The sequence below is a fragment of the Leptosomus discolor genome, chromosome 7 (genome assembly GCF_034619465.1).
Source record: "Leptosomus discolor isolate bLepDis1 chromosome 7, bLepDis1.hap2, whole genome shotgun sequence".
Taxonomy (NCBI): Eukaryota; Metazoa; Chordata; class Aves; order Leptosomiformes; family Leptosomidae; genus Leptosomus; species Leptosomus discolor.
Genome location: NC_141397.1, coordinates 48,432,752 through 48,447,102, shown reverse-complemented (window position 1 = coordinate 48,447,102; position 14,351 = coordinate 48,432,752). Strand labels below are relative to the sequence as shown.

Below are 14,351 nucleotides of genomic sequence, written 5' to 3'. Positions count from 1 at the left end.
TAGTGATTGGTCTAATGTATATGCACTAGGCAGTCAGTGATGTTTTCTCGACTGAAAATTTCTCAGGTAAAAATACACAAACACAGTGTTGAACTATGAATTAGTAAATAGTATTCTAGACCTAGTCAAGAGATAAAATAGCAAAATATACAGTTTTGGAAGACAGTTTAATGCTAAAGAGCATTTCAATTTTCAGGTGGACCTTCCTCTTGGACTTCCTTTTTATAAATGGATGCTACGACAGGAAACTTCCTTGACATCGCATGACTTGTTCAGTATAGATCCAGTAGTAGCCAAATCAATATATCACCTTGAAGATATTGTAAGACAAAAGAAAAGACTTGAACAGGACAAAACACAGGTGGGAAAGTAACCCTAAGAATGGAAGAGTGCGTCTTCACACATGTTTGGATTTTATGAAGCAGCCGTAATTGAGAGTGTATGGTAGTGCTTAATACTGATGGTAATAGTGATAATGACTTCATTCTAATAAAAGGAGTAGTTTACTAAATCGGTAGCTAATAATTATAACACGGTCTTTTTGTAATGTAGACTCTAACACTAGAAATTTATGAGATTCTTCTGTGTGATTAAACATAGGCTAGAAATGGCTAAAGCTGCCATATGTTTGCCTAAGGTAGCTTCTCGTTGTGATTCACTTTGAAAAGACTAACCAAATTTACTATCAGCGGAAAAAAATCTGTCCTTGGTTTCTGAATGTTCGAAAGGCTTGGCTTTTTTGTTGGTTGGTTTAGTCAAATTTTCAGGTTTTCCTAGATGTGCCTTTTGTTGGTTTTTTCCTTCCCTGCTGAAGAGCTGTATGCAGAACTGATGTAAACTGGCTTCATATGTGAGCATACCAGTTCTCTTATAGATTCAGAAGAGTCCTTTAATTTTTTAAGGTTATCCACCTTAGTGGTAATAGTACCATTCGCTGTTGCAGAGTAGTGATAAAAGGCCTTTGGCATGCATGCTCTTTCTAGCATCCAATGTTAATAGATGGTAGGTGGTAATCTAATTTCTACTTTTAATACATCTGCTTTGTTACTAGTGAAGTTATTGCAAGCTTGTGGGCCTTTGTTCCTCTTCACCTCACTGTCTTACTCTATCTGCTTGATCACCGCTTTTAATTTCCCAACAAGAGTTTGAAAAACCTGAAACCTGGTGGATGAAAGCTGAAAAATGTCAGTATGCATGCCAAATATGAATGCCATTAAGTAGTCTAAGGAAAAAACATAGCCTAAAGCCTTAGCGTGTTACAATCTCCTTCTCTTGCAGTAGTATTTTCTAAGTAAATAATATGCAAGAAGTTAAAGTAAATCCAAAATTGCTAGAGAAAAGTGTACTGTTATGATCTCTCAAGTTTATCCATTAAGATAGTTTATTTGGCTTGCTTTGGTTACTGTTATCTATGAAAAATACAGAAGGAAACCAAGGAGTACTGTAACAGTATTAATAGTTAATAGTAATATTCTTATAGAAATGTTCACTTAGTCAAAACTGCTTTAAAAATCATAACTTTCGGAGAAGTTGATGTGAATTAATTGTTCTCACTGGTTTTCACTTCCAATTTTTTAGACCAAAGAAAGTCTACAGTATGCGTTGGAGGCTCTGACTATGAATGGCTGCTCAGTGGAAGATCTAGGGCTGGACTTCACACTTCCTGGGTTTCCTAATATAGAACTGAAAAAAGGGGGAAAAGATACACCAGTCACCATCCACAATCTAGAGGAGTATCTCAGAGTACGTAAAAGCAAAGCTAGGACTAAAATCTTCTTTATTCTTCCTCACCTTGTCCCAAGAAGTTGTTTCCATGCATATTTCAGTTAATTCCTGTGAACTAGGCACAGCAATAGTTTTCCTACTGAATGCTTCTATACTGGTAAATTCCAACAGAAAAACTGTTTGAATCCTAGTCAGTGCACCTGACTTCAAAATTTTAGAGTGCAAAAAAGTCTGGTTTGTACATAATGAAGTCATCAAAAGAATGGTTTTGGATAAAAAGTGTTGTAATAAGTGGAGTAATTTGAGCTGTGGGCTTTCAGAATCTTTTGACAAGTTCCCACATCTGGGTGTGATAATGAATTTGTTTGCACTAGTGATTTAGCACCTGCTACCCACACTTCAGTGGGCTATAATAATAGTGAAATTTTTTGGAGTCAGACTTACGAAAACATCAGCTCAGTTGCAAGTCAAAATTAGAGCAGTACTGTTTCTTAAAAAAACCAACCAAACAAAAAAACAACACAAAAACCACACAAACAAAAAACTCCACCAAACTGTTAAAAAAATGGATAAGGAATATGTAACAAAACAGTGCTATAAGTTGACAGTACACCTGTGTGTTGATTTATTCCTATGTCAGAAGGGACATGAAACCTAGAAAAACAAAAGGGTGATACTGCTGAACAAAGGTGGGAAACGGTTTCTGCATAAGTGTTAAAGGGAATAGGTTAAAAACAGCCTGGAAAAGAGATGAGGAAAGGCAGGAAGAATGCAGTATTATCACATGAAGCCATAAATGGGATGGAGGTAAGAATGATTGCGTGACAAAAAAGCCATTATTCGAATTCCTAAGTAATGCATTTCCTGACAGGTTAGTCTGCTGCCAATTTCACTGTAAAGACTGTTAAGATTATCAAACATTGATAAGAAACGTATCTGATGTTTTGGTAGAAATGATACAGCAAGGGGCATATAAGCTCCTGGATATCAACTGAGAACTTTGCAAAATTGTTCCGTAATCCTTATGACTGATAACTGAGCAGCAGTTGCTGTTAATCTTCCAGATTCAAGCTGTTACTCATATATCCAGTTTTCATATCTCTATTTGTTGAAATCAAATTCTGTTAGTTAAGAATCATTTGTAAAATAAAAATATTTGGTTATAAAGCTGTTTGCACAGTTACAGATGGGCAATGTGAACAACTATAGTTTGTTAGGAATAGCATTTGCAGTCTGCTTGCTGAGCAAAGCTGAGCAAGCTTGCTTTCAAGTCTGATTTTTGTACAGTTTACAGTCACTTTTTTTTCAGCGTAACACATATCGGGTATCTGATATGCTGAGAAAGGCTTGCAGACGTCTCTGATGTCCTGTAGTTGTCCTATTGCTGGCCTCTGGCATTGTAAAGGAAAAGCAGATCAGTACAGAAAGCTTGCTGTCCACTTCTTTTTCTAAACAACTTTAGAAAGGACTATTTTCTTTAAAGGAGACCTGTGCAGTTTTTCTACCCTTGTCTTTATATTCCTGCCTTATAGAGGAGACTTTAGACGAGGTCCCAGTGATTAGCATTACAGACTTAATTGTCAGTCATAGAATCACAGAATGGTTTGGGTTGGAAGATAAAAGATCATCTTAGTTAGATAGATTAAAGATAATCTAGTTCCAGCTCCCCTGTTTTAGTGTCTCACCACCCTCACAGTAAAGAACTTTTTTCTAACATTTAATCTAAATCAGTTACCCTCCTCCTATCATCACACTCCCCACCTTTTCTTTAGGCCCCCTTTAAGTACTGGAAGGCTGCTATAAGGTCTCCCCAGAGCCATCTCTTCTTCAGGCTGAACAACCCCAACTCTCAGCCTGTCCTCACAGGGTGGGTGCTCCAGTCCCCTGATCATCTTTGTGGTCCTCCTCTAGGCTTGCTCCAACAGGTCCATGTCTTATGTTTGGAGCCCCAGCGCTGAACACAGCACTGCAGGTGGGGTCTCACCAGAGCAAAGTAGAGGAGGAGAATCACCTCCCTTGCCCTGCTGGCCACACTGCTCTTGATGCAGCCCAAGATGAGATTGGCTTTCTGGGCTGTGAGTGCACATTGCTGGCTCATATTCAGGTTTGCATCCACCAGAACCCCCAAGTTCTTCTCCCCAGGACTGCTCTTGATGCACTCATCGCCCAGCCTGTGTCTGTGCTTGGGATTGCCCCGACCCATGTGCAGGACCTTGCACTTGGCCCTGTTGAACTTCATGAGGTTTTGCACAGGGCCACCTCTCAAGACTGTCAAGGTGTCCATCTGGATGGGATCCCTTCTCTCCAGAGTGTTGACATCACAATGCAGCTTGGTGTCATCAGCAAACTTGCTGAGGGTGCACTTGATCCCACTGTCTGTGTCACTGACAAAGGTGTTAAACAGCACTGGTCCCAATGCCAGCCTCTGAGGAACACCACTCATCACTGGTCTCCACTTGGATGTTGAGCCAGTGACCGTGACTCTCTGAGTGCGACCATCCAGCCAACTTTTTATCCACCAAGTGGTCCATCTGTCAAACCCATGTCTCTCCAATTTAGAGACAAGTATGTCATGAGGGACAGTGTCAAATGCTTTGCACAAGTCCAGGTAGATGATGTCAGTTGCTCTTGCCTTATCCACCTGTGCTGTAGCCCCATCGTAGAAGGCCACCAGATTTGTCAGGCACAATTTGCCCTTAGTGAAGCCATGTTGGCTGTCACCAACCACCTCCTTGTTTTCCATATGCTCTAGCATAGCTTCCAGGGGGATCTGCTCCATGATCTTGCCAACAACAGAGGTGAGACTGACTGGCCTGTAGTTCCCCAGGTCTTCCTTTTTTCCCTTTTTTAAAAATGGGGGTTGTTTCCCCTTTTCCAGTCATCTGGCACTTCACTGGACTGCCATGACTTCTCAAATATGATGGACAGTGACTTATCAACTTCATCTGCCAGTTCCCTCAGGACCCATGGATGCATTTCATTAGGTGCCATGGACCTGTGCATCTTCAGATTCCCTAGATGGTTTCAAACCTGATCTGCTATGGTGGGTAGTTCTTCATTCTCCTAGTCCCTGCCTTTGCCTTCTCCAACTCGAGTGATGTGGCTGGAGCCATTGCCATTGAAGACTGAGACAAAGAAGTTGAGTACCTCAGCCTTCTCCATATCCCCAGTAACCAGGTCTCATGTTTCCTTTCTGGAGAGGGCTCCTAATCCTCCTTCTATCACTGATATACTGCAAGAAATTTTTCTTGCTGGCCTTGATGTCCATGGCCAAGGCTTTGGCTTTCCTAACCTGATCCCTGCTGCTCGGACAACTTCTCTTTATTCCTCCCAGGCTACCTGTCCTTGCTTCCACACCCTGTAGGCTTCCTTTTTGTGTATAGTTTGTCTAGGAGCTCCTTGTTCATTCCTGGTTTCTTTGCCTGACTTCCTCTCCGTTGGGATGTATCACTTCTGAGGTTGGAGGAGGTGATCCTTGAACATTAATGAGTTTTCGTGGGCTCCTCTTCCCTCCAGGGCTGTATCCTAAGGTACCCTACCAAGCAGTTCCCTGAAGAGGCCAAAGCCTCTTCTCTTGAAGTCCAGGGTAGCGAGCTTGCTGTGTGCCCTCTTCACTGCCCTAAGGGTCTTGAACTCCACCATTTCATGGGCACTGCAACCAAGGCTGCCCTTGAGCTTCACATTCCCCACCAGCCCCTCCTTGTTGGTGAGAACAAGGTCCAGCACAGCACCTCTCATTGTTGGCTCCTCTGTTACTTGCAGAAGGAAGTTATCATCAATGCATTCCAGGAACCTCCTGGATTGCTTATGATTGGCTGTGTTGTGCCTCCAACAGATACCTTAGTTGTTGAAGTCCCCCATGAGGACCAGGGCTTGTGAACGTGAGGCTGCCTGTCTCTCTATAGAGGGCCTAATCCGCTCGGTCTTCCTGGTCAGGTGGCCTGTAGCAGACCCCTGCTATTATGTCATCTGTTGCTGCCCTCCCTTTAATCCTGATCCATAAGCTCTTGGTCAGCTCCTCATCCATCCCCAGGCAGGGTTCCACGCACTCAAGCTGGTCATTGACATAGAGGGCGACAACCCCTTGTCTCCCCTGCCTGTCCTTCCTACAGAGCTGTACCCTTCCATTCCAACCCTCCTGTCATAGGAGCCCCATCCTACTGTGTCTCTGTGATGCCAATAAGATCATAGCCCTGCAGGTGTGCGCAGGTCTCTACTCCTCTTGTTTGTTCCCCGTGCTATATGCATTTGTATAGAGGCATTTAAGTTGGGCCCCTGATGAAGCTGACTCACTGGCTGGAATTCCTCTGTGCTGCTTTTCTGACGCTTTCCTGCTGACCTGTGGTCCCTCTCCAGGCTCTGGGCATCTATTGCTGATGTTGGTATCAAACTTGTAGGACAGGGATGGCTTGAGGTTCCCCTCCCCCATCAAGGAAACAGAAAAGATTTCGGAGAGAAAATTACCATTCTCTGTATTGCAAGTATGATGAATTGCAATGTGGGAGGAGTATGTTTAGTTTATCAGCTAGCATGTACAGCTCCCTGTGAGTCAGCTGCCCTGCTCTTGATAATGTCATTTTCATTAAAATTTTGTGTGTAACTTACCATAAAAGTAGTTTATGAAGCTAAATATCCTACTGTTAATGCTTCATACCTCTCCTGCAGTCATGCACCCTCCACCTCCCTTCCCCCCCCAAGGATGATTTCCACAAGAGCTACCTTTATCAGAAAGTAGAACTGTTTCAGCTACCAGTATAGTGAAAGACTTTATTCTCTCTCTTTTTTTCTCCCCCCTTCCCCTCTCCCCTGTACTGTAAAGAGGCCAATTTGCTTGTTCTAAGTTTGTGGACAGAAAGTTTTCCAGAGTGCTGTTTTTTTTGCCTAGCAATTTGATCTCCTCTGAATCCACAAGAATACAGTGCAGCTTAAATTTGCCACACACTCCTGGTCATAAAAAGTAATCAAAATTCTAAGTAAGCAACTCTGCTGCTAGAGTAGCCATAGAATATTCTGTGTTATAGTCCACAGTAGAACAGGCTTCTGTGCTGCTGGTGCTTACTAGCTTCCTCTTCAGTGTGAAAGTAGGGGTATGTATCTTACTTGAAATTCAGTGCCTGACTTCTGTAGGAAAGCTTATCAACAGATCCTAATATGCTTTCATAGCTGAGAGCTTTCTGAAACAAGTAACTCTTCAGTTATTGGGACAGGGTTAAACACTTGCTTCAGGAGTCCAGCCATATCAATGGGGTTTTTAATAATATTCAGATGCATCCTTAAATGTCTTTCAAGCTTTTCTCAGCATTCCAGGTCAGAGCTTTTAACACGTTTAAAAACAAGTAGCTGTGTGTTGACAACACATCTTTTACAACCAGCCTTCATTTCCTGCTACAGTTGAGTGTATCCAAGGCAAGTGTAATCATCAGTAGCACTAACTGACAAAAGAATCTGAACTTGGCATGCAATGTGCTATGTATAATATATTTCTTAATTTAGTAGAGAAATACTGGCTGCAGAACACTGAAGAGATTTGGTCTTGTTTGTGTCATGTTCTCTTCCTTCCCCACAGTGATTATTCGTTCAGTATGTGCTGTCCACTTTGGAAGGTGAATTTAGTCCTGAGGGGATAGCTGTAGATACAAACACCTCGCCCCCCCTCCAAAAAAAGCCTAGAGTACTGTCTTTTGCCTTATGATTCTTAACCAAATCCCAGCAATAAGAAATTAAGTTATTTCTTTTTTTCCCATGTATTCTTACAATATTAAGCTACCTAATATAGGAGAAAGACTGAAATTACTCTTTGTTGCTGTGTGTTGGCAAATGATCCATAGGTTTCCATGGGGTAAACTAATATAATAGTGCAAATGATGCCCTAAGGATTTCTGTTTTGGTTGCTGAATTTTAAATGGATTTCAGTGTACAGAGAGAACATCTGGTTAGGTTTCTAAAAGTGATATAATAAATGGTTAGATATGTTTTAAAACTTTATTAAATAGGTTCAGTTAACTAGCTGTTCTGAATTCCATATATTATTTTTGATAAAACAACATTAGAGGCAAATAAGTTGTTCAAATTCTGCATGAGTTACATGCTTAGGGTATTCTAAATATGGGGTTGTTTCAACTTCAGAGGACTTTTGCTAATTTGCAGTGACAGACCACGTGTGAAAGTCTTAAAGAAAAAACCCCAACAAATTCTGTTTCTGTTGCATTGCAGCAGCACTGCACTTGCAGACATGCAGCAATATGAGCTTATAAATTCAGGCAGAAAGAGGCAATGCTGTAGAGCAACTCCTTGAATCAAAGTTCAAATTTTGCCACAACTACAGTGAGCATACGGCTGCACTTCTGTAGAGCTTTTTTTTTTTTCTGGAGCTGCAGTCTTTTGTACAGTAGTGGTCATTCCATGCTTTCTTAGTTCGAATTACTTTTTCCTTTTTTTTTCCTTTGTTCCTTCCCTGCAGTTGGTTATATTCTGGGCACTAAATGAAGGTGTTGCCAGACAGTTTGACTCATTCAGAGATGGATTTGAATCAGTCTTCCCCCTCAGTCATCTTCAGTACTTCTATCCTGAGGAGGTTGGTAAATGTGTTTTTTGCTGATGCTTTTGTAACCTTATATCTATATGTATGGACAGTCTGAACCTAGAGGTGCACTGGATGCAGTGCATTTGTGACAGTCTGATTACACCACGTTTCTGATGCATGTTAGTAAAACTTGGTGTCCTTTAAATTGCATGCTTAAATGCTAAGGATTTCTATGTTCGGTGGTCATTTATGTGATGCTTTTATTATGAAGAGCTGTTTTGTTTTGTTTAAATTGAGTCTGTCCAGCTTTTCTGAGAAAAGCACTTAAATTTGTATATGCAAGCTGTCGGCATTGGTATGGATACTTCAATTAATTCCTTGTATTGCAGTACATCTTGATAGCTATAGATAAGAGATGTGGATGCTACCTGGATGTTCTATAAAAAAATATTCAGCTGTTTAGCAAAGCTTTAAATAGTAAGAGGAGGTTCAGGTGAAGGGGTTAAAGAATAAGGATAGCTGGTCTTGCCTTGTTCTTGCCACTCAGCATATCAATTTCCTTGTAAAATTCTTACGCTCTGAAGTGAACTGAATTAAAAGACAATTATGGTTGTCTGGACTAGGAGAGAATGTTTTATTACTCTGCCTTTATGGAGTTTATTTGAAGACTGTGCTTCGGAGGGTTTTTTTACCTTCATAAACTTACTCCTTTGACTTCATGAAGAAATGTTAAGCATGCTCTGAAGCAGCATGTTAGCCAAGCCTTTGTGTTACTCTCTAGTTCTTGGTGCTTTGCAGTGTAAGAGTCTCTTAAAGCTGAGATCTGTAACTGTTCCTAGTGATTTGTCTTCATGCCTCTCTTGGTATTACTTTCAGAGTACCAACACCTCCTTTTTCTGCAGCAAATTTAAGGCTAGTAAAAAGAGTAGATTATTCTACTTTCTCCAGTGTTTTGCCTAAACTTTTCTGTTTTGTGGTATATGTGATGCTGCTGTTCTGCCTTGTCATCGTTTGGCAAGATTTGATGCTTGCTTCTGCTTGGAAATTCTGAAATATGGGCACTAATCTACTAATACGGTTGATCAAAATTAAGCCATAGGAGTAGTGTGAGATAAGATATCTTTTGCGTGATAGAATATATGTGTATGATCTTGTGTTCTGTTGCTGATAGCTATCCAGCCACGGGAATCTTTTCACAAACCATTCCAAAACTATTATAAATAACTTGTAAAATGCTTTTGTTCCATGAACAGAACAGCTAAGTGTGTCAGACGTCTGGTTTTATTGAGATTGGGGCTTTACAGCTACTCACGTATGCTAGAAAGACATCCGTAGAAGCTTTTAGTGTTTTGGCTATAGCCTGTCATCTCCACTTCCCCAAGTGCACAGAAAGAACAGGCGAAATACTTTTAAGTACAAAACTGCTGTCTGACAGATCCATCTCTTATCTAATGATACTTTTCTTTTTCTTTGAGAAGAGCTCAGGGTTCTAAACAGCAAGTGTAAAAACACTATATTCTTCCCATTCCCCTAGATTGCTTTAAAAATTGTGGCATTTCCGAAACCTTAAGGCATTTTTGCTTCTCTAGTAGAAATTCCTTATTAGGACTGTCTTTGTTCTAAGAGATACCTTCAGCATCTCATGTGGATTGTATGCAAAGACAGATTCAGCAAATGAGGCTGTCACTGGGATGAAGTATTGGGAGATTTTTTGGGAGGCTTGCTTGGGGTGACTGAGGTTGTTTTGCAGCAAGCCATTCCAGAAAGTAGAATGCTGTAGTAGTAGTCAGAACAGGCAGTACTCATTCTGTTTCAATTTCTAAAGGGGAAAACTTACTTCCTTGGTTTTTTTAATTTTATAGTTGGAGCAGCTCTTGTGTGGCAGTAAAACAGACACTTGGGATGCAAAGACTTTAATGGAATGTTGCAGGCCAGATCATGGTTATACACATGACAGGTAATATGGTGTTGGTCTTGTTAAAAAATAAATAGTAGCACTAGAAAAATACATACGTAAATAATCTTGATATACCGTTTTTCAAGCTAAAGAAATTATGACATTTATTTGAAAATATTCATACTGCACTGAATGTGAATCTGATGTAATTATTTTAACTATAAACAAAATAATAATAGCTTACTTTTTTCCTCTCCTTAGTCGAGCAGTGAAGTATTTGTTTGAAATTCTCAGTAGCTTTGATAGTGAGCAGCAAAGACTGTTTCTTCAGTTTGTGACAGGTAGCCCCAGACTGCCTGTAGGAGGTAAGTTTTGTTTATTACATACTGCTACATATGAAATCAGTATTATCAGTCCATTTCAGAATAGGTGGATTATTTCAGTACAGGAAAAAATTACTTAACTATGTATTTTAGAGGTTCATACTTGTTTGATATTTCTAGTTTCAGAAGTGACTGAGTAGACTTCAGGTAGAATTCTCGTAAACTTTGTGTTAGTCTCATGACACTTCATTCAATTGACTCTCTTTAGGTTTAATTTATCTTAGCAGATAACCTGTCAGAGGGCAAAAAATAGTCTAAAATTTAAATAAAACTGGAAACCTTTAGTACTGTATTCCTTGGCTAGAGATGCATTAAGTTACGACAACAACAAAATGAGGCATTGCTACTTGGAAACAATCTCGTCTAGAAAGGAGACAATACGGGCCTAGTGATAAACTTTTAATTTCTCCCCGTCTTTAATTTCCGAATTTAGATGAGAAGCAGTGAGGAATACTGAGGCATTGGCTGTCTTTGCTAGGGACCATTATAGAATAAACATTTTACTGTATTCTCAGCTGAATACTCTGCAAGAAAAAACAGAATTTATGCATCTGTTCCATTACTTACATTTTTTGGAGTTTGGGGGGAAAAGAGTTAATTTTTAAAAAAAACCTTTTTTAGAGGTTATTTTGGGGAGGGGTGATGCAGACAGAACTGAGCGTTAGGAGTATAAAAGGAATATAAAAACCTTAGCTGGAGTATAAAAATAAGGTACCGCAGTCATAGATAACTTCTGAGAATTTTAGAAAGTGTATGGGACCAACGAACTCTTAGAAATGTTATGATTGGAATAGGCTTGGTACCTATACAGAAGACAGAATTAAAAGTAGAAGCATCTAGCTTATGTCTTTTAAATCGTCCTGGAAAACTAGTCTATAGACAAGATTTTAGGTATTTTTTTAGCTTGCTGCATGGCCTTATAAAGCAATATTCTAAACTTAAAAATGGAGATTAAGTCAATTGAGATGCATGCTTCTGTCACTGTTAGCTGTCTACAGTGTTAACTGTAGGTTTTCAAGGGGAACAACCTCATTCTGAATGTCTTTTCTCATTAACAGGCTTTCGAAGTTTGAATCCTCCATTGACAATTGTACGCAAGACGTTTGAGTCTACAGAGAATCCAGATGATTTCTTACCCTCAGTAATGACTTGTGTGAACTATCTCAAATTGCCGGACTATTCAACTATTGAGATAATGCGTGAAAAACTCTTGATAGCTGCAAGAGAAGGGCAGCAGTCATTCCATCTTTCCTGATCACAATGAAAAATGCAATGTCTGCCTGTTACAGCAAAAGAGAAACTCATGATTCTTTTCTAAATATATCACCTGAGTCAAGGAAACGTGTTACGCCTTCTTGTTGTAGAAAAACGGCTTGCAGATTATAAGCAAAGACACTTGGTTGATATTCATTAAAGGCCCCTATGGACTTAAAGTGATCAGGCCCTAAAAGTTGTTGTGACAAGGTTTCTTTAGCAAGTTCTTGTTTAAATTATCATTTATTTGATGAGTGAAGTTTTTAACTTGCTTTGCTGTGTGAAATTTAAAAAGGGATGTTTTTCCAGGCTGGAACAATAAATGTCGCTGTGCAGTTTAATACTGGGCTGTGTGTATCCATCTAGCTAAGTCTGAAGTTTTTCCTCCAAAGACAACTTTTGTACATAAGTACAGAAATTAAAGTACACCATGTATTTGACAAATCTAGTTTAGTAGACTAGTTCTGTGTACCCTCACCTGCCTCTAATTTTACCCATCCTCATGTATTGTCTGATGTGCAATTCACTTGGTTCTTTTGTGTGCAACATTCAACAATTGTTATGTTTTGGTTAGCGTGGGCATTTAACTGCTCCGTGCCTCTCTTTCTTGATTAAGATAATTTAAATTTTACTGAAATCAAATATATATTGTCAATATAATTCAGCCTTTGTAACTAGGTAGAACCTTTCTTATAGCATAGTTTTACTGTAGTGGTAGGATATAATGGCGACAGTCTTTACCAGTCGACACTCTAGAGCTGTTTACACAGTGATTCAGGCAGCAAAAGCCTCTTACTAGAGGCTAGGAAGAATTATTTCTTTCACGTAGTTGAAGTCCAACAGCTTGGGCTGGCCATTGTGTATTGTGGTAAGGCCAGAGCATTTCAAATTTATGTAAAGTTTTTTAAAAGACAAATTAGTTGTTTCATTCCCTGTTTGAGTAAACAGTTTTCTTGTTCTTGATCTAAGTTCCTGGTTACTTTTGTAGTTTTTCTCTTTTTTTTTTTTTTCCCCCTTCCCCCCCAGTGCTAGCTTGGAACAAACAGTTCAGCCTTTGTCTTTTGACACAGATAAAGCACCTGTAAGCAATGCTCTGTCCAACTGTTTTATGTGCTGATTTCTCAAATCTGCAATAATTTACTTCATCAGGTTAATGTTTTTACCTGAATATAAATAAAAAAGTTTGCTTCACCTTTTTGTTCATAGTTTTGTACTGTATGCCTAAAGTTCAATTGTGTAAATTAGCGTAATGCAGATAAATCATCCTAAATCTACTTGGCTAACAGCCTGCAACTTGTGGATGATTTATTACTAAAACAAGACCTTTTAAGACCTCCAACTTAGAGGGAAATTTTTTCCTTTCTATGCGTTCAAAAACGGGCAATTTATAAATATTCCTGAGATGCACCTGCTATATAGTTCATCTCTTCGAAAATGTGTAATTACTTTTATTCAACTTTGAGAAATCAAAATTCATTTCAGTGCTTAGAAATTGTTAAATTCTGGCTAATCAGGCTAGTATTTCCCCTAAACTAACAAGTTTTTTTTATCTAGCTGAAGAACTTGTACTTCCAGAATATGTAACGGACATTCTTCCAGTGAACATTCACAGAGTTACCTGTGGTTACTCATACCAGTGCCACTGAAATGTAATGCAAATCTGTCGTGAGCATGAGTAGAATGTGATCCTTGCACAAAGAACCTGATAACTGAACAGTTTCTACTACCGTATTAAAACTGAAAGAAGGCTCTTCACACTGTACATATAATACTGGTAGTGCGCAGTGCGGCATAGTTTTCATAAAACTTCAAGGCAGTGTTTAAACTATGGACTGGTGTTTAAATTGTTCTGATAACTTGATCAAACCGAGCACAAGAAAGTGTTTATAGTTTGTGGATAGCAACTTGTTCATTTTTTTAAGGTTCTATATTTTAAAAAAACTGACTTGTGTAAAAAAAAAAAGAAAGAAGCTAATATTTTCTATTAAAATATCATGTGTATTGATATTTTTTTACCCATGTTGTCTCCCTCTAGAATCTGGCTTTCATCAGTTTGAAATTTTGAGGAGCTTTTAAATTTTATATATAGCCATTGTGTAACTGTTTCAGTGGGAATATAAGTTGTTGGTTGTCTGTTTAAAAAGGAAGGAAAAAACAGGTGTCTGTGGTGCTGAGTTATGTTGTGCTGGCTGTCATTTTCAGCACAAACTAAGGATCTAGTTGGCCTGAAAAGTGAGTGAAACCCTTTTGGGTGATGCTTTTTTTTTTTTGCTTTCCTACCAAGGGCAGCTTTTAGTGCATTAGAAGAGCAGCCTGGCTTAAAAGGTAAAGATAGTAAATTATAAAAATAAACTGAAGAGTCACAGTTTGAATGACTGCAATACTTCCCTACAAATGGAAATGTAGTACCTAAGGGTAGTTGAGAACAAGTGGAGGGGTGGGGCAAGACGTTAGGGATGACTCCTTTGCAGGAAATTTTGGATTAAGGGAGAAGCTCATTAAAATCCTTCTTAGGTGTGTGCAGATGCCTGTTGAGGACTATGTAGCCCTCAGAAGAATGTGTAGTTGT

At 39.3% G+C, this 14,351-nt stretch overlaps 1 protein-coding gene across 3 annotated transcripts in view; it reads left to right on the top strand.

The window, feature by feature from the left end:
* TRIP12 (thyroid hormone receptor interactor 12) overlaps positions 1-12,973 on the top strand; it is an 84,424-nt gene extending 71,451 nt beyond the window's left edge. For all 3 annotated transcript variants that reach the window (XM_086468642.1, XM_086468641.1, XM_086468643.1), the window contains 6 exons: positions 197-361; positions 1,579-1,743; positions 8,186-8,299; positions 10,111-10,205; positions 10,407-10,510; positions 11,587-12,973. In XM_086468642.1, coding sequence (XP_086324768.1) covers positions 197-361; positions 1,579-1,743; positions 8,186-8,299; positions 10,111-10,205; positions 10,407-10,510; positions 11,587-11,783 — 840 coding nt within the window. In that variant the 3' untranslated portion in view covers positions 11,784-12,973. The remainder of the gene's footprint in view (positions 1-196; positions 362-1,578; positions 1,744-8,185; positions 8,300-10,110; positions 10,206-10,406; positions 10,511-11,586) is intronic.
* Positions 12,974-14,351: the final 1,378 nt, after the last annotated feature.